This window comes from Gymnoscopelus microlampas (genome assembly GCF_963454915.1).
Source record: "Gymnoscopelus microlampas genome assembly, chromosome: 18".
In the NCBI taxonomy this organism is placed as follows: domain Eukaryota; kingdom Metazoa; phylum Chordata; class Actinopteri; order Myctophiformes; family Myctophidae; genus Gymnoscopelus; species Gymnoscopelus microlampas.
Window position 1 is genome coordinate 38291289 of NC_139955.1, and position 26343 is coordinate 38317631.

At 42.5% G+C, this 26343-nt stretch overlaps 1 protein-coding gene across 1 annotated transcript in view; it reads right to left on the minus strand.

Annotated features, from left to right (window-relative positions):
• Positions 1-16630: 16630 nt before the first annotated feature.
• The window catches only part of glra4a (glycine receptor, alpha 4a), an 84770-nt gene continuing 75057 nt past the window's right edge, over positions 16631-26343 (minus strand). Inside the window, exons 8-9 of the mRNA XM_084085671.1 lie at positions 24449-24598; positions 16631-17110 (exon numbers count right to left, since the gene is read on the minus strand). Of these exons, the coding sequence (XP_083941797.1) occupies positions 16811-17110; positions 24449-24598 (450 nt within the window). The 3' untranslated portion in view covers positions 16631-16810. The remainder of the gene's footprint in view (positions 17111-24448; positions 24599-26343) is intronic.

A 26343-nucleotide genomic window follows, 5' to 3' on the forward strand; every position in this document is an offset into this window, starting at 1 on the left:
AAGCTGGAATGCACTCAGCAGTGCACGTTTGTGAGTGGGAAGAAGAGACACTTTTCAGAGCTGCATCAACCCTGGCTGAGACGCTAATACAATGCTACACCACACGAGCCTCCCTGAGCCCTGCAGGCTCGGCTGAGTTCTTTTCTCATCAAGCTTATGAGAAACTTTGGGGTGCCTGGTGGCTCAGCCCAGATAGTGCAGAGACCATATGCTCCCTGTGAGCATGACTCTTTGAAAAGAGAGAAATGCGGGACTGACCTACTGATGGAATTTGTTTGGTGAGAGGTCAAAGTTCTGAGAAATGTCTATGTGTTGAGTTGTGTAGGTTTCCCAAACAGTGGGTCGGGACCCATGTTTGGGACGCGGACCAATTTTTATCGGAATATAAGGTGAATACCGATACATTCATACACAGATATCTTGCTCACTGCTTGCTGTTAAACAACAGGACCCAGTTGCACCACCTCACACTAAGTTCAAACTTAGCCTAGTTATAGCTTAACCCATTCAATCCGTGGACGCATCTCTGTCATTTTAGATTTCTTTGGCTATAAAAAAATAGCAGATCTACAAGCTCATAGCGCGTCACCAAGTGCCACGCTATGAGCTTGTAGATCTGCTATTTTTCGAAAGAATCGTGACAATTTGTGCAAATCTTTGAATATATATATTTTTTAAATATATATATATTTAAAGATTTGCACAAATGTTCACATTAAAAAGAAAAAAAATAGCAGATATACAAGCTCATAGCGCGGCACTCGGTGCCGCGCTATGAGCTTGTATATCTGCTATTTTTTGAGCTTGTAGATCTGCTTGTAGATCTGCTTTTGAATAGCCAAAGAAATCTAAAATGGCAGAGATACTTTCCCGGTTAAATGGGTTAAAAGCTATAAATAGGCTAAGTTTGAACCTAGTGTGAGGTGGTGCAATTGGCCCCTGGAAGAGAAGGAGGGGTACAGTACAAATACATCAGTGTATATCTCCTTATACGGGTACAGTCAATTTAGAAGCATAGACGGGTTGTATCAAAAATGTGAATATAGGGAAGTTGCCTGCTGCTCCCTTTCACCTGACAGTGAGGAGTCTCACTGGGCGGGTGTAATGTAATGTACACGGAGGGACACGCTGTCCTTGCCAGTTCCGCTCCCCGCTGACCGACCCTGTATACCTGTCACTAGTGCAGCGGCGTGAGATCGCCCTCTCAAATTAGGGGGCGGGGCCAGGTAGAAGGCAGGACTTCCAGTTAAACACTGTGTTCTCCCCGTGTCTCCTACGGTAGTTAATACCCTCACAAAAACATGTAGTAATCCTGGTCGCTATACCGCCTCCCCCATGACAGCCGGGGCGCCTGATGGAGGGGGAGGGAACTGGTTGGAATAACGTGTTCCTTTCATGTGCTACGTCCTACCCGGGAAACTCCCCCCTGTCAGGTGACAAGAAGGTCAGTTGGCTCTCATGCATTGAAGGAGGCATGAGCTCGGCCCTGGGCTCCCTAGGCTGTGGGGGGAATGCAGTGCCCAGGATGACTTAGAAAATTGGCACCGGGTGAAAAAGGGTTACAAAATCGTGGGATTAAAAAAATAACCACAAACAATAAAACACTGCATTCCGATGGGCTGTCACACGTCACTGATGGATGCTGCGTACCTTATCTCTGACTCAAAATCAAAAAGAGCCAGACAAACAGCCAGCTTCTTCCCGCATTCAGCTGCACTAGTCAACAGCTAAACTGCATTAATTAACAAAGGGACTTTTAAGCTGGCAGCATGCTCCAAACTAAGTTGTTGGCTTGCCGAAACTGAACAAGTTCTCCGAGGATTTCATACTCGATGCAACTCCGCTCTAATACCGCTGAATGTTAAACCCCATGTATACACATCTGGATTTCCACTTCTTGTTTACATCAACCTCCAACCTGCCTTGTCTCTGAGATTTTGCCATTTGTGGCGAAACACACTGTGGACAAAGTGTGTGCTATCTCGCTCCATGAATTAATTACCATCTAGGTTGTGTTTTGTGGTCCCTCAGAGAGGGATTATAGAGGTTTGTACCTCCTAAACTTCTCAGTCAAATATTCTTCGAAAGTGTCTACAGTACCTTGCTGGCAGATTTCAAAAATAATTCACCAGTGCACCGTGAGTTTTTGACCAATCACACACAGTGTTCACATTGGTGTCTGTGCTGTGATGTTTGGCTAGTTAGAAAATAATGGAGGTGCAAGAACTGCCGATAGGAACTTTGACAAGTTTGTTCGTTTTCTCCACAATTAAAGTGATTATGTTCTTATCACCCAACTTTTGTTTCTGAAAGGAGTTTTTCTGCAGACTGTGGGTGCTGGCATCCAGTGCTGTTTGTGCACACATTACTCCTTCATGTTATTTGGACTCACACACGTCTACTCAGTGCAATGTCTATAGGCCTATGTACAATATTTAATATGTACAATACCTGTAGCATACTGTAACCTGTGCAATATTAGTGGTATAATCATAACAGGTCTGTGCCACGTGACTTGGTGCCACGAAGCACATTCCTTGTATGTGACCGTGCTTTATAACGTTGGTTCTCAAAGTGGGGTCCGGGGACCCCCAGGGGTCCTTGAGGGAGTTCCAGGGGGTCCCCAGCTAAATGATTGATTAGGCAACAAATGGACCCTTATGGGTCTGTAACTCTGAGAGTGTACAAATGGAACCAAATGGACCCGTCCATTTGGTTCCATTTGTACACTCTCAGAGTTAAATTGACATTTTACAATATAAATTGCGGTCCAAGTGATAGAAATGCCATTAAATGGGGGTCTGTAGCCCTAATGCATGTCAAACTGGGGGTCCTTGAAATTAAAATGGTTGAGAATCACTGCTAGAGCCGTAAAAAATCTTCTCTTATGGGGGTCCCTGGCATATCTTTTGAAATGGGGGTCCGCGGGCTAAAAAGTGTCAATTTGGGGGTCCTTGACATGAAAAAGTTTGAGAACCACTGCTTTATAATACTTAATAAACACCTTCTGCATGGTTATCCTGACATCTGTCGCTGAAAAGGACGTTCTACCAATGGGACTCCGACTCCAGACACTCCTTAAAAACATCAAGTATTGGTTTGACAAGCAGTCAGTGGGAGGCACGGTAATGGTCATCACTCTGGAGATGGTTGTGAAGAGGAATGAGAGAACAAACCCTTTCGCCACCGCCACCGCTATGGCTACACACTAGAGATGCGCGGATGGGTTTTTTTTGTCACCCAAATCCGCGTGTACATGTTCATCGTTATCCATCCGCCATCCAATCGCATTAATTATATCATCCTATTTATACATCCCTACCAACCGCTTCAAATAATTATTTTCCTGATGTTAGTTTTCTTATAAACAATGTTACTCACCACTGTCGCGATGTAGTGACTGTATACAATTCATATCCATGGTGACAACGAGCCCTCGTCTTCATTCGGTCGTTTTCACTTTCGCTTTTTATAAGCGACTTTTGGGCTTGTTTGGCGCTTGTTTTGGGCTTGTTTTCATAGACCTGGCTGCTTATTTCTCTCGCAGAATCTGGCAACACAGGCTGCCTGCAAAGCAACGTGCAGTAGGCGGCTAATTTGTGCCTGATGTAAAATGTGACGTAATATTAAAACACTGCAAACGCACGCACGGTGAGATTTCGTGCTTTTTAAAAGCTATAATAGGCCTATAGATAGATATCATGAATTTAATTCCCGCATTATCTCACCCGCGGTTTATCCAATATTAATTGATAATTATTTAATTATTATTTGATTGACCCAAATCCACCCAAACTGCGGTTTTACCCGCGGAAACCGCGATCCGTGCATCTCTAATACACACGCATTCATGCATGCTTGCATGCACACGTACACAAACACACTTTTATCTGCAGAAAGGCAATGAGGCTTTTAGCTGTCTTAACTTAACCCTCTGAGTGCAGAGAACACTTGAGACTCACACACACACACACGCACGCACACACACTCACATCCTTGTGCACCTGCACATGCACACGCACACGTATCCGCTCTCATGCATGCGTGTGCACACGCGTGCACACACATACCGCACCGTCGTCTCCCAGGAAAAATAATGATTTCCCTCCTGGCTGGCCCTCTCTCCCAGCCCTCCCCTACATCACTGAATCGGTGTCAGAGCGGCGGTGTAAAGCGGCACAGAGCTGTCTCCCTCGCCCGCTCTCCTGGGCTTTAACACCAGTGTGAGCTGTGTCTGACGGACAGCGCAGAGAGAGGGGAGGCAGAGCAAATCCTCTGTTTACTTAAATAGCAGCGAGGGAGAGAGAGAGGATCGCAGACCTGGAACTGGGGTGGATGGACACACTGTTGAGCAGTGGATGTGCACAGCCAGGTACATTTTGGGAGTTTGGTGGTGGCTGAGAGGAGATGGGGAGAGAGAGGAGGGCATGTGGTCGTGCATCTTTTCCGAACTCCCAATGTGCATGTGTGCGTGTGTGTGCACACACACACACACACACACACACACACACACACACACACACACACACACACACACACACACACACACACACACACAGGGACGTGCACAGATAGACTCTAGGTGGTGCTAGAGCACCTGCCCTCTTGACCAGAAGTGCCCTTTTTTTCAGTTTACAGCAGGGGTCTTCAACAGGGGGTCCAGGACCCCCTAGGGGGTCCTCAGAGTTACTACAGGGGGTCCGACCAAATCTTTATGTGATATGATTTTTCTTTTTACCATAACCACTCGAACCCTAGCATCCCTTTTCTGAGGAGAACAAAAATAGCCGATCTACAAGCCCACAACGCCTCGCACTGCGAGGCGTTGTGAGCTTGTAGATCGGCTATTTTTGGCAAAGAGGTATAGGTGTAGAGGGAAAAAAGAGCAGACCTAGTAAACAAAAAAAAGTATAATTTACTTAAGCACCTTCCCCTCAAAATGTCTGTGCACGCCACTGTCCCAATGTGCATGTGCGCGCGCGCACACACACACACACACACACACACACACACACACACACACACACACACACACACACACACACACACACACACACACACACACACACACACACACACACATAGAACAAAGTTTTCAGGCGAGATGAGGGAATTCACGTTTCCCATGCCCTTCCTCTCTACTACTACTACTTTGTGACCTGAACAGCTGTTTCGTTAAGAGTAGGCCTATCTCCTGCTCATGGCACCTGCCTTCACAGCGCATCTCACCAGTTAATCTTTCCAGACTTTCTGAGATTAAATGCATTGGCCACATACTGCATCTGAAGTGCAGTCACTGAAGGTGACACATTTTGCGGTTAAAAAACATATTTTAAAAATGTTTTTTGTGATATACTTCATTCGGTCTAAACTGTCCTCAGTAAGTGACTCAGTGTTGAGACTCAGAGGGACTGAACAAGGTGCTAATCCCTTGTTTTGCATTTTTCACAGACAAAGACACTATAAAGGTGTAGTGTGTGAGTCACCATGTTCGCCATGTTGTCGAGAAGAGTTTTCCAGCTGCACTATTTCTCTTGGATGATGGAATTACTGAAATGTGGAGGTACAGCGAGAGATTAGGGGCAATACAACCACAGGGGATTCAAGAATATAGATAAGTACGCTCAGTGGTGGAAAAATTACTACATTTGTTTTACTTAAGTAAAAGTATCAATACTGCAATGTAGGAACACAACAAATAAAAGTCCGGCAATCAAAATTTACTTGAGTAAAAGTACAGAAGTATCGGCATCAAAATATACTTAGGTAGGCAGTCCTACTCATTATGCAGAATGTGTCCCGTTTCACAAGTTATCATAATGTCTAAATGTATTTAAAAATCTTTTGAAAATAGCAGATCTATACAAGATCACAACGTGTCGCATCACGACTCGTTTTGAGCTTGTAGATCGGCTATTTTCCAAAGTTTAAATAGGGCTGAAGTGATAAATGCATGTGTTGTAATAATTCAAATCTACGAAGTAACTAGTAACTAAAGTTTTCAAACTGTAGTGGAGTAAAAGTACAATATTTGCCTCTGTAGTGGAGTAGAAGTATTGAAAATTCCAGTAAGGTAAAAGTACCTTAAAACTGTACTTGAGTAAATGTACTACTGTCCACCACTGAGTACGCTAAAAAGAGACACTGGAATGTGCGCCCCCCCCCCCCCCCCCCCCCCATATGCGTCCTTCAAGTGTATACCACTTGAAGAGCAATGTTTGTCGTTATTATTCAGTTGGAAAAAGGTGTGCAAAATTGTGTCGTACAGCCTGACCAACCTCACCTAATACTCTGGAGAATGATGTAGTTGCTACTATATCCTGGCTGGCATCATGCCTTCCTCTGAATCTGGCAAAGATGGTAGAAACGGAGAAACTCGTCTGCTCTGTGTGCCATCATGGGTTTGTTTACATTCATCGTTCCTAGCTGCTCTTCTGTGAGGGATGTGTGTGTGTGTGTGTGTGTGTGTGTGTGTGTTCGTGGGACTCTAGCGGAATAATTTAAATCTCAGCTAGTGAAAGAATAGCAGGTGAAATGATTGCTGATGTCACATTAACCTTCCCCAGAGTGGCTTCCCCCTCCGCCTCGTCTACTGTCTCTCTCAGCAAGCCGCGGCGAGCGTCAGGAACCATAGGTACAAATATTGTCTCTTTGTGACCTCCAGGCACCATCAATTATCCAGGCTTTTTAAGCCACTGTAGCCTTGGGGTTAGGGTTTGACGGATGAGGCGGATGACACGAGGGAAATGGGTTCTCCTCCTCTGTTTTCAGAGATCCCGGGAAGAACCTGTATGTGCATATAGTGCCTCCTGTAATGGGTTTCTGTCTCCCTGTAATGGTTTCGTGTCGTGGCATTTTGAAGATGTTCCCGACTGACCCGAAAGACGCATTCAGAAATGCAGAGGCAGGAAGTTGTCATTTTCTCTGTTGTTATTGTAATTCAGTGTTGATTTTGACAGATTTTTTTAAATTTAGTTTTAGTCATAGTCTTTTGAATAAAATTCCACTTAGTTTCAGTCATATTTTAGTACGTTTTTGTCTAGTTTTAGTCGACTAAATATCATAAGATTATAGTCGACTAAATCTACAGTTGATTTAGTCGACTAAAATGTATTTTGGCGCTGATTTCACACTTGGTTGCATGCTGAAAATAGCCGATCTACAAGCTCACAACACGTCGCAGCGCGACGTGTTGTGAGCTTGTAGATCTGCTATTTTCAGAGCGCAACACCCTAGCGCAACCAAACACAATCCACTGGATCTCTTCTCCACTAGTCCCTTCCTTAACATTTTAGTCTAGTTTTTATTTCTTGACGAAATTGACAATATATTAAGTCATAGTTTTAGTCATCATAGCTTAGTTTTTATCTAGTTTTTATCTAGTTTTCGTCAGTGAAAAAATTTAGTTGACGAACATTTTTCGTCATAGTTTTAGTAGACCAAATAAACACTAAATTGTCCTTTGTGTTTGCTCGCATCGGTCATTTGGGTCTATTTTGTGTTTGAAACCGTAAAGTATGAAAAGTACTGTATGTTCTCAACCTTGAAAAGTTCTGCTCGTGGCTCTCAATCTGAGTGACTGGCTTAATCTTCACAGTCACTCAGATTTAATGATAGTGTCCGGTCATTTGATTGATAAAATCGTTTAGTATCTCCTCCATCTGAGAATGGCTTCTCTCTCATTGCTCAGCTGTGAACATAGACTACAAACCGCTTGACAATTCAAAACGAGCAAGATTTGAGGTACAGACAGTACCAATTAAGTATGAGATGTGTCAGGGCCTCTCTGTCTCTTTCTGTCTCTATTTCTCTCAGTCTGTCTGTCCTCCAGCCTCTCACAACCACAAACTCCTGCCTTTGCTTTGGACTTCATGTTTAATTTCTGTCTTAAACGCACGTAAACCCTCTATACTTAGTGAAACAGGCCTTGAGTTAGCAGCTCTGTACTTGGTCTGCTCGTTTCCTTCTACATGCTGTAGCAGATCTTCAGTACATGCAATCTCACAACGCATGTGAGCTTGTAGTTCGGCTATTTACAGTGGTGTAATGTAACTAAGTACATTTACTCTACCTTTTTTTTAGGTACTTTTACTTTACTGGAGTATTTCCAATTGTCTATACTTTTACTTTTACTCCACTACTGTACATCTCAGAGGCAAATATTGTACTTTTACTCCACTACAATTATTTGAAAAATGTAGTTACTAGTTACTTTGCAGATATAACTTATTACATTATAAAACATGCATTTACCACTTTAGCCCTATTTGTACCTATAGGCTATTTGAAAATAGCCGATCTGCAAGCGCGTTGTGAGCTTGTAGATCTGCTATTTTCAAACATTTCAGTACTTTTACTGTTGGATCTTTTAAGTACATTTTGATACCAATACCTTCGTACTTTTACTCAAGTAAATTTTGAATTCTGAACTTTTACAATGCAGTATTGATACTTTTCCTTAAGTAAAACATTTGAGTACTTTTTCCACCACTGGCTATTTCTGGCATTAATGTTCCCCTAGAATAGGTTTCTCTGCCAGGAACAGTTTTATGTTGGGGACTTTTGAGTATGTTGTGTTTGCACTGGTTCTGTTTCCCTGTGTTCTCGTACACCTCCTCCAGCTTGGCTTCCCCTGCTCACCTGTCTTGTGTTATCTTTAGTTACTCAGCCTTGCTCTGTGTTTTTGCCTGTCACACCCCCCTAGTCACATTGTAACCCAGTCCTCTTGTTTCCCAGCTAATTGTGGTCCCTACCAGTGGTGGAAAAAGTACTACATTTTTAAACTTAAGTTAAAGTATCAATACTGCACTGATATACTTTGACACAAGTAAAAGTCCGGTAATCAAAATTGACTTGAGTAAAAGTACCAAAGTGTTAAAAATATACTTAAAGTAACAAAAGTAAAAGTACTCATTGCACCGTTTCACAAGGTATCATAATATGTAATGTATTGAAATATTTTTTAAATAGCCGATCTACAAGCTCATAACGCATCGCGATGCGCTGTGAGTTTGTAGATCTGCTATATTCAAATAGCCAAAGTGTGTGTGTGTGTGTGTGTGTGTGTGTGTGTGTGTGTGTGTGTGTGTGTGTGTGTGTGTGTGTGTGTGTGTGTGTGTGTGTGTGTGTGTGTGTGTGTGTGTGTGTGTGTGTGTGTGTGTGTATATATAGTGGAGTAAAAGTAAAAGCACATTTGGAAATACTCCAGTAAAGTAAAAGTACCTCAAAATGATACTTAAGTACAGTACTTGAGTAAATGTACTTAGTAGTTACTTTCCACCACTGGTCCCTACATACTACAGGTGTGCCTTGGCCTGTGATTAGAGCCCAGTGTATACTGTTTGAGTTTTTGTCAGATAGTTGTCAGTATTCCAGAGTGCCAGCTGGTCAATGTTTCAGTCCTTCTGAATGCCTATGATCCTATAGTTTCATACCAACCTGTCATGCCGAACTCCAAGTAAAGGACGTCAAAGATGTCAAAAGTATATACTGTAAGCTAAAAAGACTTGTACTGTATAGTCCAGTGTCAGTTACCTTATGTGTGGACTATGCAGTCGACACGCACAGACACTTTGCACCTTTCCCCCCCTCTTTTTTTTCTCGCACCTAAACTAGCATCCATAGCATACTATGTATCATGTAAAGTATATATCTGCTGCTATGCTGATGTCACAGTGACCTCGACCGTTGACCTTTCACCACCTACGTCCATTAAGTTCATCATTGAGTCTAAGTGGACGTTTGTGCTAAATGTCATGAAATTCCCTCCAGGCGTTTCTCAGATATTGCATTCACATGGTTGGCAACGACGTGAGGCCGCACGTAATGACCTTGACCTTTGACCTTCTAATCAGTTCATCCTTGATTCTAAGTGGACGTTTCTGCCAAATGTCATGAAATTCCCTGAAAATGTAAAATGGGTGTGCTTGAGATATCGTATTCACAATCATAGGACGGACGGACGGACAATCCGCACGCCTTGGTCACCAGCGGAGGTGTAAAACAAGCTTTGTTAAAATGTTAACGCTGTAATATTCCAATTTCTATAAAGCGCTTGTTCAGTAACGGGGTTTATTCCATCTCTTTAGTGAACAGGAATTACATTTTCAGGTCGGGATACCCATTTTATCCTGTCAGGAGATTATTTATCAGCTTATTTTTGTTCCAGTTCCAATCTTCTTCTGCTCTTTTTTTTCCCCCATCACTTCCAATTTCACTTTACCTTCACCTTTATCCTCTGTGAGTTCTCTCTTGATTGGATAAAATTGATATCCCGACCTGAAGTATTCTCTGTGTACTAAACAGCTGGAGACCCCTGTTACCCCTTTTCTTTCTTCTTTCTTTTTCTTTTTCCTTATGTATTCAGGGAAACCCATTGAGAGCAAGCTCTCTTTTTAAAGGACGCCCTGATAACAACATATAGAATACATACACAATGAGAAACAATAACAAACATTTGAATCACATTACAATGTCACAGATGCAAATAAACACAGTGTTACATGGAACGGGTGCAGTCACTGTGTAGTGTGTCCTCAAGAAGCATTCTATAAGAATATATATAGTTATTTAACACTTATTTAACAAAATATATACCGGTACATCACTTACACCCCATTTAACCCATTAAGACCTGGAACGCATCTGTGTCACTTTAGATTTCTTTGGCTATTCAAAAATAGCAGATATACAAGCTCATAGCGCGGCACCGAGTGCCGCGCTATGAGCTTGTAGATCTGCTATTTTTTGCCATTTTTTCTGCCATTTTTAAGAATCGCCTCAGGTCTTAATGGGTTAAGGCTCGGGCAGACCTTGAAATGTGCTTTTTTTACAAGGAATGTCAAGGGACTTCAATGGAAAGGAAAATGTGATCATTCCTTTTCCCAGTCCATTACTATGGGAGGCTCCTTTTGATGGCTACTGTAAAGGGTAGATTTACCCTGGAAGGGTATCTATATCCTATAGCGCTGGGTGACATTCCCAAGGTTTACATTTATAACACTGTGTGTGGAGCAAGCAGTTCCTTGTGTTTACGCTCGTACATTTAAAGGTGACGTGTAGCATTTACTCATTCATATATCACTGTCAAAAGCACCGTTTTCTCCCTGGCTCTTACAGTGTGTTTTTTTACCTGGCACCTTCTTGATTATACATGAATAATCCTGGGAGACACGGGGATCATTTGTCGTGTATGTGCGCCGTGGCTTTGATGCTGCCTGGCAAATGTCAAATGTCTGGCTTGTAAATGTTGGCATAAATGTCTGTAGAAATGCCAGCTTAACCCATTCAATCCGGGAACGCATCTGTGTCATTTTAAGATGTATTTGGCTGTTCAAAAATAGCAGATCTACAAGCTCATACGGCACTCGTGAGTTTGTGAGCTTGTAGATCTGCTATTTTCGCAACATCGTGAAAATGTGTGCAAATCTTTTAATATATATATATATATACATTTTAATTTAAATCTTTGGGGGGGGGGGGGGGGGGGGTTCCGCGGACAAATACATATCATTTTGGGGGTCCTTGACATGATTCTTTTTTGAGAACCACTGATAGCAAGATAAGTTAGTAAAAAAAAACAGAAGCAAAGATTTGACGCTTTGAAAAATACAGTATATATATTCAAAGATTTGCACACATTTTCACGATTCTTCAAAAAAAAGTGCAGATCTACAAGCTCGTAGCGCTATGAGCTTGTATATCTGCTATTTTTGAATAGCCAAAGAAATCTAAAAATTACACACAGATGTGTTCCCGGTCTTTATGGGTTAATGCCTGCTAAATGTATGTTAGTCGAGCAGCAGTATCGAGACAAAAGCATGACTATTGCTGACAGAACCAGTGCATCTACTATGATATGACTCTTTGCATTCGCTTGCATTGAAGGCAACATGTTCCTCAAAATCTCAAAAATGATCATTTTCATTAGACTGGCAAGAACTTCGACGGTATCTTAAGGGGCAGGAAAATAAAAATATACTGACTGAAAGCTCACATTGGCAACGGAACATCAGTGGTGGAAAAAGTACTCCTTTTACTTAACTAAAAGTATCAATACTGCAATGTAGAAATAAAAGTAAAGGTACGGAATTAAAAATGTACTTGAGTAAAAGTACAAAAGTATTGGTAACAAAATGTACGTAAAGTACCAAAAGTAAAAGTACTACTGCAGAAATGTCCCAAATTTATTTTTTCTTCAAATGAATGAAATGTATAGAAATATTTTGAAAATGACAGATCTACAAGCTCAGGACGCATCTGCTATTTTCAAATGGCCGATGTGTATATATAGGGCTGTAGTGGTTAATGTATGTTTTGTGATGATGCTCTAGTCTAAATCTACAAAGTAACTACAAACTAAGTTAGTAGTTACCAAAGAATTGTACCGTAGTAAAAGTACAATATTTGCCTTTGAGATGTAGTGGAGTAAAAGAATTGGAAATACTTAAGTAAAGTAAAAAAATAAAAACTCAAAATTGTACAGAAGTACAGTACTTGAGTACATGTACTTTACACCACTGCATTTACCTGTACCATGCATGATCCATGCGCCTGAAAATCCCTACACGGTGTTATGTCCAACAATGCAAAGAGTTGCTGTTTTTGCCTTTTCATGTGTGTGAAGGAGCAGGACAGAGGCTGATGCTCAGAGGGACCGCCGTGACGTATTGATTGTCCTCAGGACCTCACACATCACTTTTAGCTTTGGCACCATTGACATTCAACTGAGATGAGGAGGCAGGGAGTATGTTGATTATCCCTGAGGGGGAGACAAGCAAGGCCATGTTGACCACCAGCAGCTTTATCAAACACACTTCATCTCTCTCTTGCGTCTTGCATTAATGAACGTAAACATCGATGGACGATCACGTGACTTTTTAACATATGTATCAAACACTCCTGGGTCGATGAATATATATATACCGTAGGACGAAGTGCTGTATGGAAAAAGCTTGCTGTTTAAAGCCTGGCAGGAATAATGAATAAATAATATTCTCATTTGGTACACCATTCCCGTGGAAGATTGCTTTATAGATTAGACAGTTTGATAGCTGTGGTTTCGTCTTTCCTTGAGGTACGTGGACAAAAAAAAAATCTCTGATCAAACATCCCTTTCTCTCATTTTGAGAGATTTTTTTTTTGCATAAGTCCTCACTCTCTCCTGGGACTTAATGAAAGTTAGCTCATGAATCCAGATGGCTTGTCAAGGAGAAGGTCTATAACAGTGCTGTCCTATGCCAGAGAATCTGATTCCTTATTGGAATCCGTTAACGTTTCCATCACGTCAGGACTCGCCATGATGTGAGGAGGAGGATCCTTTCGGGAGATGGGGGACCGAGTCCAGAGGGAGTAAAGCGCCAGAAAAGCATCTAGGCCTATTTTGTGCATGTCAGTCAAGGATTGCAGATTTAGAAAAGCCTCTTATGCTTAATTTATGCTCCGTCGTATGACCGTGTGTGGCGCGCCGAAAATAGCAGACGCACAAGCCTCGAATCGCATTGGCGTCGCATACGCGCCGCATTGTGAGCTTGTACATCGGCTATTTTCGGTTGCGCGACGCCGTCATATGACAAAGTATAAATCGTCCCTTTAGAGCAGTGGTTTTCAACCTTTTTCATGCCAAGGACCCCTAAATTGATATACATTTGGCCGCGGACCCACAGCTGAAATATTTTTGTGCCAGGGACCCCCAGAAGCAAAGATTTTAGTAAAAAAAATGCTTTAAAAAATATATACTGTATCTATTCAAAGATATGCACACATTTTCAATTTTTTTCAAAAACAGCAGACCTGCAAGCTCATAGCGCTATGAGCTTGTAGATCTGCTATTTTTGAGACGCCATGTTAACACATTTTGCTGGGGACCCCCTGGTACCCTCCCCCCCCCCCCCCCCCCCAAGGACCACTGGTTGAGAACCACTGCTTTAGAGTGACACAGAAGTGTCCTATTTTCGCCCTATTTTCGCCGGTGCCTATACCCGTTATCCCTAAACTTTTTTGCTATTTTTTACTATTTTTAAAAACATTTTCAAATAGTTCAAATAGCCAATCTACAAGCTCACAACGTGTCGATGTGGCTAGAGCTAGTTGAACTATTTAAAAATGTGTTTTAAAAATAGTAAAAAATGGCAAAGAAGTTTAGAGATAATGGGTAAGGCACCCGCAAAAATAGGGCACTAGATGTAAAATTTGCATCCCAAACTCAAAAAACACTTGCATATACTGTTCAAAATAACACCCAATATTCACACACGCTTTGCAAACTTTAAAATACAAATTGAAGCTACTCATGGCATTAATAATGTTATAATCTTAATCGCATATAGTGAGTCATTTTAATCAAGGACAGTCTGTCTCAAAGCCTACATTTGGCTTTTTGAGACCGTTACCCTCCTCTTTGTTTATGTTTGCATTGAGTACTGGAACTTTAGCCATTAGGCTTTTCTTCCCCCTGGAGGAGCAGTCCCAGTGACGCACAATAACTAATCTTTCTGACGTTTCCTTATTGCCCTCTGATTCCTTTTCAGAAATCTACTTAAGCTGTCAGCTTGCGAGTATGAAAGGACTTAAGTGAATATGTCAAGCGGCTCCGTTCTTTCTCGTGTTGAGAAAACCGTCCACTTCTGGAGGCAATGTGCCGTCTCCTCTTGTTTGCATGTATCCTATCCATGTCCTGAAGGAACAGGCATCCTCAAACGTTCTATTGTTCACCAGCAGCATATGCTTCTTTTTTCTCCCCCCCCCCCACCCCCCCAAGTTGGTTTTTGATTCTATACTGAGACAATATGGAGCACTGAACGAGACTCAAACATCGATGACAATATAGCAGCACAGAGAGAAAGACAATACAGAGAATGAAAAAGTGGAATCATAGCCCAGTGTGAAAGCACTCATACGCGTGCGTGCGAGCGCACACACACACACACACACACACACACACACACACACGCACACGCACACAGTTCTCTCCCCAGGGAACCATATAATATGGAGGAGTTGATTAGGAATGCCTGGTCTCTCAACAAAAGGGACAGTATGTGCGGAGGCAGTAGCTCTGAATTCATTGTCATTAGCAGTGGAACACCAACCCCTTTTCAAACTCATTAGTTGATAAAGCAACCCTCTGATTTCCCATTAAAAAACCCTATTCGTCCTCCCTCGCTGGTGATGCCCTCTCCCTCTCTCTGCATCTCCGCACCTAGCTTCACAGCGACTCTGGGGGGACTGGAAAACAAATGGGGTCTTTTTTTACAATTTTCTCAGGGATTTTGCCCGGCCATTCCTCTGAAGACCTGTCGCGTCAATTTGTCGTCTCCAAAATGTACAATTACAGCTCCAAGAAAAAGCCCAGGAAAAGAGGAAGAACTGCTGATGGGAGCTGATTACCGATTTAGCATTTGCTGGGATTTCAAACATTACACAATTTGAAATGCAGCTTTCATTTAATGTTTTTCCTCCATCCCTAATGGGATCTGCAGATGATGGGGGGTCTAATGGAGAACGGCAATATAAATGCAATTGTGTACATGATGCTGTAAATCTGTGTGTGGAGAATTTGCTAAGTTCTCTCAGAATCACTCTGCTCCTCTAAGCATGCCCCCTGTATACTGTCTTCTCTCAAGGGAGGCCATTGATGAATATCATGGAGAAGGGTTTAGGTCAGTGGTTCTCAAACTTTTTCGTGTCAAGGACCCCCAAATTGACACTTATTAGCCCGCGGACCCCCATTCGAAAAGATAAGCCAGGGACCCCCATAAGAGAAGATTTTTACGGCTCTCTAGCAGTGATTCTCAACCATTTTAATTTCAAGGACCCCCAGTTTGACATGCATTAGGCTACGGACCCTCATTTAATGGCATTTCTATCCCTGGGACCCCAATTTATATTGTAAAATCAACGTTAATTTAACTCTGAGAGAGTTGGTTCCATTTGTACACACTCAGAGTTACAGACCCATAAGGGTCCATTTGGTTCCTATCCATCATTTAGCTGGGGACCCCCTGGAACCCCCTCAAGTACCCCTGGGGGTCCCCGGACCCCACTTTGAGAACCGATGGTTTAGGTAAAGACGACCAAAAGCAGCTGTCATTTCCTGGCAGAATAACAATTTATTTAAATTTAGACAAAAAGGAAATACATTTTTGTGCTCTGTGCAATCAATGAACAGCTTTTTATGTACAGTTTATACACTGTTATATATAATCTCTCGTCGTAAGTAGTTAAAATGAATTATCACCACCCATTAAATACTCATAGATATCAAAGACCCTGTGCCCCCCACCCCCACATCCCCATTTGTTTGGCAATCTAAAGGTGTAAAAAAGCCATTATCTTCAATTTTCAAAAACATTCATTCAAAGATGCGCAGTGTCAAAATTCAAGTTACTATGTTTTATCCAGCGAGGGCCAACATGGGCGTCGTTGAGCTCTCTCCGTTATCATCTCATACTAAATGTCATGAGCTCAAAAAGGACCGGACGTGTTGTCTTTTGTCGTAATCCAGGCAAATCAAAACAAGATAGATACACGAAACGCAATCACAAACGGGGCGAATTCCAGCCTGAATCCACGCAGTTTCACTTTATTGAACTTAAACACTCTCTTTGAGATCCTGAGGACGCACCTGAGTTTATATAGCATTGACAGCAATGGTTTACGGAGCAGGTATATGCCTCTGACACACATCGCCATCTTCATTCCCTTAATGTAGATCTGACAGGCAGTTTTCGGTCCGGATGGAAAAAATGTACGAGAAACGGAAAATGTAGCAATTATTGTTAAGGTGGAGGCGAAGGGGTAGGAGTACGTATTACAAGTTTGCATGGACGTCCTCAGCGCGCAGCACTTTGTAAGTAATCCAGTAGAAGATGTTGAATATGAGGAAGCTGAGGGGAAAGACGGCTCTGGATATGGTGTCAATGCGCTTGGCCTGGTCCACGAAGCGCTTGCGCAGGGCCTCCCCGTCGTAGATGGTCACCGGGGGCGGCGGGGTGAAGACGGCGGTGCTGGACCCCCCCTCCACGGCCGTGCCGTCCTTGTTCTGGAGGCAGTGACCTAGTCCGTAACCCCGGAAGTAGAACCCGCGGCTCTCCCTGACCAGTTCCTCTTCCTGTGGAGCGAAAGCACAAGGAAAAAAAAAACACGTTGGACTCACTATCACTGTCATCTGGCATTAGCTCATTGGTACATTGTTTCCTCTCAGTGGCTGTTTACCAAATGTTTTTTGGGGTGTGGAACCAAAGGGCGATTATAACGTCCAGCTGGGTGAGAACAAGGTCGTATCCACACAAAAAATGAACTAAACTTTCAGGGACAGAGCTATTTTTAACCCATTAAGACCGCGAACAAATCGGTGTCATTTTTAGATTTCTTTATAAATGTCTGAACCTGCGGTTCCTCTCGTACTGAGCGGGATTACTATTGCAACAATATAATAGCAGATATACAAGCTCATTAGTGCCGCGCTATGAGCTTGTAGATCTGCTATTTAAAAAAATCTTGGACATTTTGTACAAATCTTTGAATATGTATATATATATACTGTATAAATATGTTTTAATATATTTTTTAGCTCCGATCTGTGCTTCTGGGGGGTCCCTGGAACAATCTATTTTGAGATGGGGGTCCGCGGCCAAATACATAATTTTACATAATTATACAATATACAAAAAATACATAATTTTGGGGGTCCTTGGTATGAAGCAGTTTGAGAACTATTGATATTATAGCAATATGTTTTTTTTTTTATTGTTAGGATTTAGAAGACTTTTGTAGAATCCCCAGAAGCAAAGATTTGAGTAAAACTTTTTCGCTTTATTTTCCATGATTTTTCAAAAAAATAGCAGATCTACAAGCTCATAGCGCGGCACTCGGTGCCGCGCTATGAGCTTGTATATCTACAATTTTTTTTATAGCCAAACAAATCTTAAAATGACACAGATGCGTTCCCGGTCTTAAAGGGTTAAACTCAACAACTTTGTGAGTGACGGCATTTGATCTAGCCAGTAGCCTCAGATCTAATTTACTTAATCTCATTGAGGTTTCCAAGACACAGGGAGGGCCACAATGGGGACATCTCCATCACAACAAAATGGGACATTCTAATTATGAAAGCTGGTCAAAAAAATTAACCTTTTGTAGTCTAAGGACTCATGCTCTTTTTTCCACCCCCATCTTCTGGCATAACGGACCTGTCATTGTGTCTCAACAAAAAAAAAAAGTTGCAGTAGGCATTACCCTTTGATGGATGGCAGGGCAGCTTTTTTGTCCACTGTGAGTGAGACCCTATCCTCTCCCTCCAAAGAGAATATTAATAGACATGTAGCTTAAGTCTGACAGTCCACTGACACTTTGAGAGATTCGCTTTGGCAGGGGAAAGATCCAAATTGGGGTGATTAGTAGTCGGTGTGAGGTGCCCTGGGTGCATTGACCCCCATATCCCAGCCTCTCTCCCTCACTGACCCTGGTAAATGTCTGGCCTATACGCTGCTTAACCCTTTAAGACTGGTGAACGCATCTGTGTGTGTGTCATTTTCAGATTTCGTTGGGCTATTCAAAAATAGCGGATATGCCTCGCTATGAGCTTGTAGATCTGCTATTTTTTGAAAAAACGTGTACATTCGTGGCAAAATCTTGATCATATATATTTTTTGAAGCGAACATTTGTAAAATATTTAGTTCCAGGAAAACCACCAGAGGCAAAGATTTGAATTACAAATGTCCGAATTAAAAAATAAATAAAAAATCAAATATTTGCACAACTTTTCATGATTTAAAAAAAATAGCAGATCTACAAGCTCCCTCCATCTCAAAATGTTTTGTGCCAGGGACCCCCAGAAGCAAAGATTTGAGTTAAAAAATGTTCGCTTTAAAAATGTATATTCAAAGATTTGCACACATTTTCACGATTTTTCAAAAATAGCAGATCTACAAGCTCATCTGCTATTTTTGAATAGCCAAAGAAATCTAAGAATGACACACAGATGCGTTCACCGTTCTTAAAGGGTTAACTTTGCATAACAGCATCGGGCGGACTTGGCAGGGGGATCACTGCAGTTTCCAGTCAAAAAGACACATTGTTTCGACTGTTGTGAGCAGCAGCCGGCGTGCATGACAAGTAGGTATACTGTAGGTAGTATTTAGAGTGCTCAATGGGCCGGAAAATCCAAACCGAAACAATTCAACCGAACCGACTGAGTTGAAGGCTAAGATTATCACGTACAATACTGAGCCCAATACCGACCAAACATGACCAAACATGAAAACAAACAAACAAACACAAGTTGGTTATTGCGAAAAAGGGCTGCGCAATTTAGCGGGTCTAATCACAACACAACAGAATATGAGAGAGAGAATATATTTTTTTCATGCCAGACACTGGTTCTTTTAGCAGGTGAGTTAATCACCTCGCAATCCAAAAGACACGTATTTGGCTTTATATTTTTGGGTTGCTGTTGTGTGAGCTACTTCTCATGATGATCGGCATATTGATTGATATACTGTATAGTATAGTTTCGATCCGAATCCAGCCCTACCTGTCGGGATCTGGCTAAAACTCTGAGAACTGTTAATGCACCTATACCTATGTGTCTCCACACACCTACTGCTCACGACAATGCCTTAAACTACAGTGTGTGTGTGTTCACGCCGTTTTTAGAAAAGCAAGTGATCCGCTTCCCATCTTCAATTACCTGACATGTCTATTTTTCTCGAGGAAGGTCGGCTCTGAGCGGAACTTTGTGACGACTAATCGTTTATCTGTTGCTTCAATGACAAATTGCACCATATTCCACAGGGGTATGAGGAGCTGTAGCTCTTCCAGCACGGCCTAATTATCCCCTACACTCCTACCTAAACGATACAGTACATCATGTGCTAAAGTCTAATGATGCGTTTCTCTAAAGATAATAGGCACTCATCGTCTCTGGTCCCTTCTCATGGTTCATGTAAGGTATCGGCGCTACCAGGGCACTTTGGGATTTGTTGGGGGGGAAGTTCCGCGTCTACAGTACCTCTATAATCTTCATCACAGTGTGCTCTGGCACATGGAGGGAATGATTTAGCTTTCATTGAGAGATCAGTGGTTATCTGTGGGTTATGGCGGGCTATGACAAACATAGCCATATTTAGCAGAGGATGGCGGAGAAGATTTAAAAATACAAGACAGGTCTAATAAGGATGAATGCTGCTTTGTGCACAGGCCAGCATTCTCTTCTTTCTTTTGACAAAACCCACAAATTTTGATCAGAAAGGGATGACGGTTGAAAACGTGAGGAACCAAAGACACAACACTGGAGTTCACGTAAACTTTTATAAGCTGGGCTGCGCACAAAAAAAACAGCAAGGAATGCAAGGCGGGATAGTGGCAGGTTTATACTGTCAGGAGGGCTGGTGAAGATTTGGTTGCCGGGGTCAGAGGTGTTAGTGGATAAATTCAAGGTTGAGGGGATACTGGGGAAAAGACACATGACGCATTCATTTTTGGGGGTCGGAAGGCAAGGAAAATTGGGTTTTGAAGGTCAGGGGTTGACACGGTTTGAGTTTTTACCCTGGCACACGCACTGCACTGCTGATTCAGGCTCCCATAGGCTGAGTTGTTACCGGGGATATCATTCACTTTCCGCAGTGTCACGACACTCCCAGGCTGACTGGCAAAGACCTCCGTCAGAAAAGAGGGTAGACAAATTTAAATGACAGTTACTGCTTTATTTTTTCTCTTTCTCCCCCTTTTCGTCGTCCGGTGTACAGCAACGACAAAAAGTCTGACGTGCATGGCTCCTGTAAGAGATGCTTGTTAGTGTTTAATTGAATTAGTCTTGGACATCTGCCTCCCGCTTCTTTTTTGCCGAGAGCAAGAGAAGTCCCCTTGGCCTCGCTCATTCTAATTCAGCCAAAGACAAATTCATAAAAACATGTCATTGGTACAGAATATTCCAGAAAAAAACAATAAGTCATGCTACTGAATCATGCTTCTTCAGAGTTAAAGAGACACTTAAAGAAATAGTTCACCCCAAAAAATACTTATTTTCTATCAATTACACACCCCATGAAGCATTAAATACATGGATTTTCTTTAGTTTTTGTCGCATTCCTAAGTCAATAATTTGATGACCGGGTGTATTTCCGGTAGGAGTTGAGTCTCCTACCGGATACATTAGCATCTTTCCGTCGGTCATCAAATTATTGGTTTAGGAATGCGACAGAAACAAAAAAACTCCATGAATTAAATGCTTCATTGAAAATATGAGATTTCTTTGGGTGAACTATTCCTTTAAGGAAAACGTTGTGTGAGAGTATGATAATACATCGTCCATGGCTTGTAGCTCAGGGAATTGTCTTCAGAGACTGAGGAAAATATCTTGATGTTGAAGTGTTGTGTATTTCTGCAAACGCCGTAAAATGGAACCATACATCTTTGGTTCCTTTTAGTTCTGAAAGCATTGTGGACAGACTGTTAAATAGTCTGGGATTGTATATGCATAAGTTCTCTAGTGAAGCTGGAAATGTGTATTGATTAAACACTTAAAAACAGACAAGAGACTATAGAGCCCCGAGAAACTCAAACATATGGGGTTTAAGTGGTTAAACCCTATGTACCGTACTTAGTTGACTGAGATCTCCCCGAAAACGGCCACATCTACATATTGCGACCACGTTGTGAGCTTGTTAGATCAGCTATATTAACCCGACTGTTTGCCTATTTTCAAACATTTTGTACTTTTACTTTTGGTTCTATATTTTGATGCCAATACTTTTGCACTTCTACTCAAGTAACATTTTGAACACAGGCCTTTTACTTGTAACAGAGTATTTTAATATTGTGGTATTACTACTTTTACTTAAAAAAATATCGGAGTACTTCTTCCACCACTGTCAAGTGATTAAACCTGGACAGGACGTGGTAGACTCCATCAGATTGTCCACATGTTTCTTGTCGTCACCCTTTTAAACTAATGGCTTAAGTAATTTTTGGCCTAAAAGTTTTTCAGAAAAAAATTAAAAACTGATCCAAAAAAAAACTATATGATATTTCTTAATGATGGCAAAAAAAGGTGGGGTGGGGGGGGGGGGGGGCAGCATAATCCTTTTCAATTAGGAGATAGGCGATTTTACCAGAGGTGGCCAGTGTCATGAGGAGCTGACTTAGGCAAAAATATAATTTTCCTCAAAACATGACTTAGGCCAGGGGTCTTCAACAGGGGGTCCGGGACTCCTAGGGGGTCCTCAAAGTTACTACAGGGGGTCCAACAAATCTTTGTGTGATATGATTTTTTATTTTACCTTAACCACTTGAACCCTAGCATCCCTTTTCTGAGGAGAACTTTATATTTTTATATATATAATATATATAATATATTTTTTGGCAAAGAGGCATAGGTGTAGAGCGAAAAAAGAGCAGACCACGTAAACAAAAAATGTTGAATCTGAAACACAATTTTATATGATATGGGGGGGGGGGGGGCCTGCATCATCTCTCTCTCAGCTAGGGGGTCCTTGGCCTGAAAACGTTGAAGACCCATGACTTAGGCCATTAGTTTAAGAAGGTGACGTTGTACAACACATCATCAAGGCATATGCGTCGGTACCTCTCAGATGGATTGTTGGGCAGGCCAGATTCCTCAGTGGGAGTAATGGACAAGGGGAGTCCTTCCCTCTCACTCTACTGCTTATCGATTCCAGCCCCAGCAGCACAGACAGTCCAGTATAACTGCTGTATTCATCTGCTTGGCTGGTGGGCATTTTGCCACAAGTCAAGGGGGGGAGGGGGGGGGGCGTGAGGAGTCCCAGGGATACTTTAATTGCATAGTCGTCTCTCCTATGTCTTTAATCCATTTAGACTGGGACCGCATCTCTGTCGTTTTAGATGTCTTTGGCTATTTTTTAAAGATCTTGAACTGAATTTGTGCACAGTTTTTTAAGAGAACATTTAAAAAATATTTTGTTCCAGGGACCTCCATTATGCAGAATGTCCCATTTCACAAGTTTTCAAATGTATAAAATCTATAAAAATAGCATTGTGATCTACAAGCTCACAATGCGTTGCATCGCAACGCATTGTGAGCTTGTAGATCGGCTATTTTCAAATGGCCAAAATGTATATGGGGCTGAAGTGGTCAATGTATGTTTTGTAATAATAATCAAAATCTACAAAGTAACTACAGTAGTAACTAAAGTGTTCAAATAAATGTATTGGAGTAAAAGTACAATATTTGGATCTGAGATGTAGTGGAGTAGAAGTAAAAGTACAGAAAACTGGAGATGCTCCAGTAAAGTACTTATACCTCAAAATTGCACTTAGGTTTTGTACACCACTGCTTTTCATTATTATTACTGTTGGCGAGTCCGCTAGGCTAGGCTGCTGTGATGCAGAGGGAGGCGGCTTGTGTAGCGGACGGCTCCTCTCCGTCTCCGTCTCCGCACAGGTCAGCGCTCACCATGGAAACGGGGCTGTGCCGGAGTGAGTCGCTCTGGCTCATGTAATGTGACAGGCAGCTGTAGCGCGCTGCCGTTTGTTCGCCTTGTTTCCTGAACATACAGCGACCCGCAATAACAAGAGGCGTACACATCAACGTTATAGGGACTGACAATGCCTTGCTTGTGTGACTGAGCGCCGTTTGCGTGTGTGTGTGTGTGTTTGTGTGTGTGTGTGTGTGTGTGTGTGTGTGTGTGTGTGTGTGTGTGTGTGTGTGTGTGTGTGTGTGTGTGTGTGTGTGTGTGTGTGTGTGTATGTGTGCACGCCTGTTTACATCTCAGAATGTCTGCTTCAGTGTGTGCTCTCTATGTGCGTCTATGGTTCTGAATTGGTGCCGAATATATATCGTCCCTGTCGGGTGGAAAGCTCATAATTATGTCCAAAACTTTTCAGGATTCAAATTCAAAAATAGATAAAGCAGCAGATCTACAAGCTCAAAGCGTGTTGCTTTTCACGTTTCGAGCTTGTGGATCTGCTACTTTTGATGTTTTTGTGTGACGCTGTAGTATGATCAAGTAGGGAATTCATTTAACAAAAAGTTAGAATATACGAGGTTTCTGCCCGACAGCGATGATATACTGTGTGTGTGTGTGTGTGTGTGTGTGTGTGTGTGTGTGTGTGTGTGTGTGTGTGTGTGTGTGTGTGTGTGTGTGTGTGTGTGTGTGTGTGTGTGTGTGTGTGTGTGTGTGTGTGTGTGTGTGTGTGTGTGTGTGTGTGTGTGTCCGGGCAGCTAGGCTCTATTGTAGCCTGACAGCGCATCACGGGTTCGAGTGATCGAGTCCCGTTCCCGACAATCTATGCTGCATCTCTCTCTCCCCGTTTCCTGTCTATCTCCACTTAAACTATCAAAAATAAAGGCAGGAAAAAATAAACTTTAAAAAAAAAAGTAAATATGGGTGTCTGTATCAGGTGTGTGTGTGCACGCAGGGGCACGTGCATGTGTGTAGTGTGTGTGCGCGCACGTACACTACTCACTATTCTCTGTCGTCGCTGCTTCTTCCGCAGCCGGATGAACTCCTTGTGTTGTCGTGAGACAAAGTTGACGGCGGCGTACTCCAGCAGTGCTGCGAACACGAACAGCAGGCACACGGCCATCCAGATGTCAATGGCCTTCACGTAGGACACCTGGGGAGGCAAGGGGACAGGTCAATGGCCTTCACGTAGGACACCTGGGGAGGCAAGGGGACAGGTCAATGGCCTTCACGTAGGACACCTGGGGAGGCAAGGGGACAGGTCAATGGCCTTCACGTAGGACACCTGGGGAGACAAGGGGACAGGTCAATGGCCTTTACGTAGGACACCTGGGGAGGCAAGGGGACAGGTCAATGGCCTTTACGTAGGACACCTGGGGAGGCAAGGGGACAGGTCAATGGCCTTTACGTAGGACACCTGGGGAGGCAAGGGGACAGGTCAATGGCCTTCACGTAGGACACCTGGGGAGGCAAGGGGACAGGTCAATGGCCTTTACGTATAGCAGGGGTCCACAACGTTTTCAGGCCAAGGACCCCTTGGCTGAGAGAGAGATAAAGCAGGGACCCCCATTATATATTGTATAAACTATGTTTTTTTCCCCATAGATTTCATAGGCAACTTCATAGACTTGTGTCACAGCACTATCATGTTGGGTTCATGTTAATGTGTATTTCCAGACATTTAACCATGCACTTAAACAATACTTAGCCAACCTGACCTTTCACTCTGTACTTAGTCTGCTCTTTTTCCCCCTATACCAAACCACTTTCCCGTATATAGCAGATCTACAAGCGCACAACGCCTCGCGCTGCGAGGCGTTGCGATTATGGTTGCTCCGCCCCATAATCTTATCCGCTAGCCTAAAGGGGAATTCCCTATTAGCCCCGGGGGAGATATTAGCCTTTTAGGTCATCGGGCTGAGGCTGTGAGCCACTATGCACACACTATGCTCATGTAATGATGACCTATATCCTTTGGGGAGGGAGGCCTGGCATTCACACGAGTCCAGAGGTGGAAAGTAACTAAGTATATTTACTCAAGTACTGTACTTAACCACTTAAACCCTATGTATGGCTCAGGGCTCCATACCAAGGTTATTATAATTAACTGGAACTAATGGCAGTATTTTTATTATATTGGGGTATTGATACTTTTACTTAAAGGGCAAGACCACTTTGGTAGAGGTTTTGGTTGTGTAATTTCCTTGCCATGATGTAACTCCAAAGGTGGACAAGGAATGAAAAATAATTGCTCCATTAATTAGAAATTGATAATTCAAAATATGCTCCTCATTGACTTACATTGTACACTGAAACGGCTCTCAAAGTCACTCTTTTAGCACATAAACGAACACAAACGAAGCTGATTCAGACAATATAGAACATCACCAAACCCAGTACTGTTTATTTTTTTAATAAAAATGTCAACTTCCTGATGATTTTACTATTTGAAGAACCGGATCCGGATCCGCAGATCCAGTCCGGGTTGTTTACGTTCGTTTACATGCTAAAAGAGTGACTTTGAGAGCTGTTTTACTGTACAGTGTCAATGAGGAGCATATTTTGAATGATCAATTTCTAATCAATGGAGCAATTATTTTTTATTTCTTGTCCACCTTTGGAGTTACATCATGGCGAGGTAACGACACAACCCAGACCTCTACCAAAGTGGTCTTGCCCATTTAGTAAAAAAAGAACACACAGATTAATCCACTACTGAATGAGTCAATGGGATGCGGGCGGTTGACACATAGCCCAGAGAGAGAGAGAGAGAGAGGTCACAGAAGTCACAGAGCCCAGAGCCAGGGAGAGCCCTCTCCTGGAGCCTGATGGAGAGGAGACGCGTCACAGCATATCATGAACGCCTGCTGGCTCTGGGTACTAGAGAGGACAGAGTAC